This window comes from Octopus bimaculoides, chromosome 10 (genome assembly GCF_001194135.2).
Source record: "Octopus bimaculoides isolate UCB-OBI-ISO-001 chromosome 10, ASM119413v2, whole genome shotgun sequence".
In the NCBI taxonomy this organism is placed as follows: Eukaryota; Metazoa; Mollusca; class Cephalopoda; order Octopoda; family Octopodidae; genus Octopus; species Octopus bimaculoides.
Genome location: NC_068990.1, coordinates 76,872,043 through 76,872,907, shown reverse-complemented (window position 1 = coordinate 76,872,907; position 865 = coordinate 76,872,043). Strand labels below are relative to the sequence as shown.

At 42.0% G+C, this 865-nt stretch overlaps 1 protein-coding gene across 1 annotated transcript in view; it reads left to right on the top strand.

Moving 5' to 3' along the window:
* LOC106880792 (SCO-spondin) overlaps window positions 1-865 on the top strand; it is a 16,331-nt gene that overhangs the window by 12,247 nt on the left and 3,219 nt on the right. Inside the window, exon 6 of the mRNA XM_014930908.2 lies at window positions 383-679. Within this exon, the coding sequence (XP_014786394.2) occupies window positions 383-679 (297 nt within the window). The remainder of the gene's footprint in view (window positions 1-382; window positions 680-865) is intronic.

The following is an 865-nucleotide window of genomic DNA, read 5'->3' as shown; positions in this document are numbered from 1 at the left end:
CGGTTTTGATTCCCAGGCCGGGCGTTGTGAGTGTTTATTGAGCGAAAAACACCTAAAGCTCCACGAGACTCTGGCAGGGGATGGTGGCGAACCCTGCTGTACTCTTTCACCACAACTTTCTCTCACTCTTTCTTCCTGTTTCTTTTGTACCTGTATTTCAAAGGGCCAGCCTTGTCACGCTTTGTGTCACGCTGAATATCCCCGAGAACTACGTTAAGGGTGCACGTGTCTGTAGAGTGCTCAGCCACTTGCACGTTAATTTCACGAGCAGGCCGTTCCGTTGATCGGATCAACTGGAACCCTCGACGTCGTAAGCGACGGAGTGCCCACAACAACAACTCCTACAACGACCTTCACCTTGTCTTTGTTTTTCTTTTTATAGCTGGTTGCAAGCTTTACAAACGAGTTGGTTACATCATTGACGGTGCTGGATGCACATCTAATAATATAATTGATACATCGTACTGTAGTGGTTTCTGTGGAGAAAGCTCTTCAGTGCCGAGAATTATGGAAGATGCAAACAGTATCTTAACAATGACTAATGACTGCAAGTGCTGTACAGGTCAAACTGGATCTCAAGTTTCGGTGCCAATGACATGCTCAAATGGCTTAAAAAAGACTGTATACGTCCGCCCGATGGTTTCATGCAGTTGTAATAAATGCATGAATAATGCTAACCGTGAGTATTAATTATTTACAAAAAATTTTTCGCGAAAATAGAGCTTTTAGTTCCATCTCATAAATAGAGCTTTTAGTTCCATCTCATAAATAGAGCTTTTAGTTCCATCTCATAAATAGAGCTTTTAGTTCCATCTCATAAATAGAGCTTTTAGTTCCATCTCATAAATAGAGCTTTTAGTTCCAT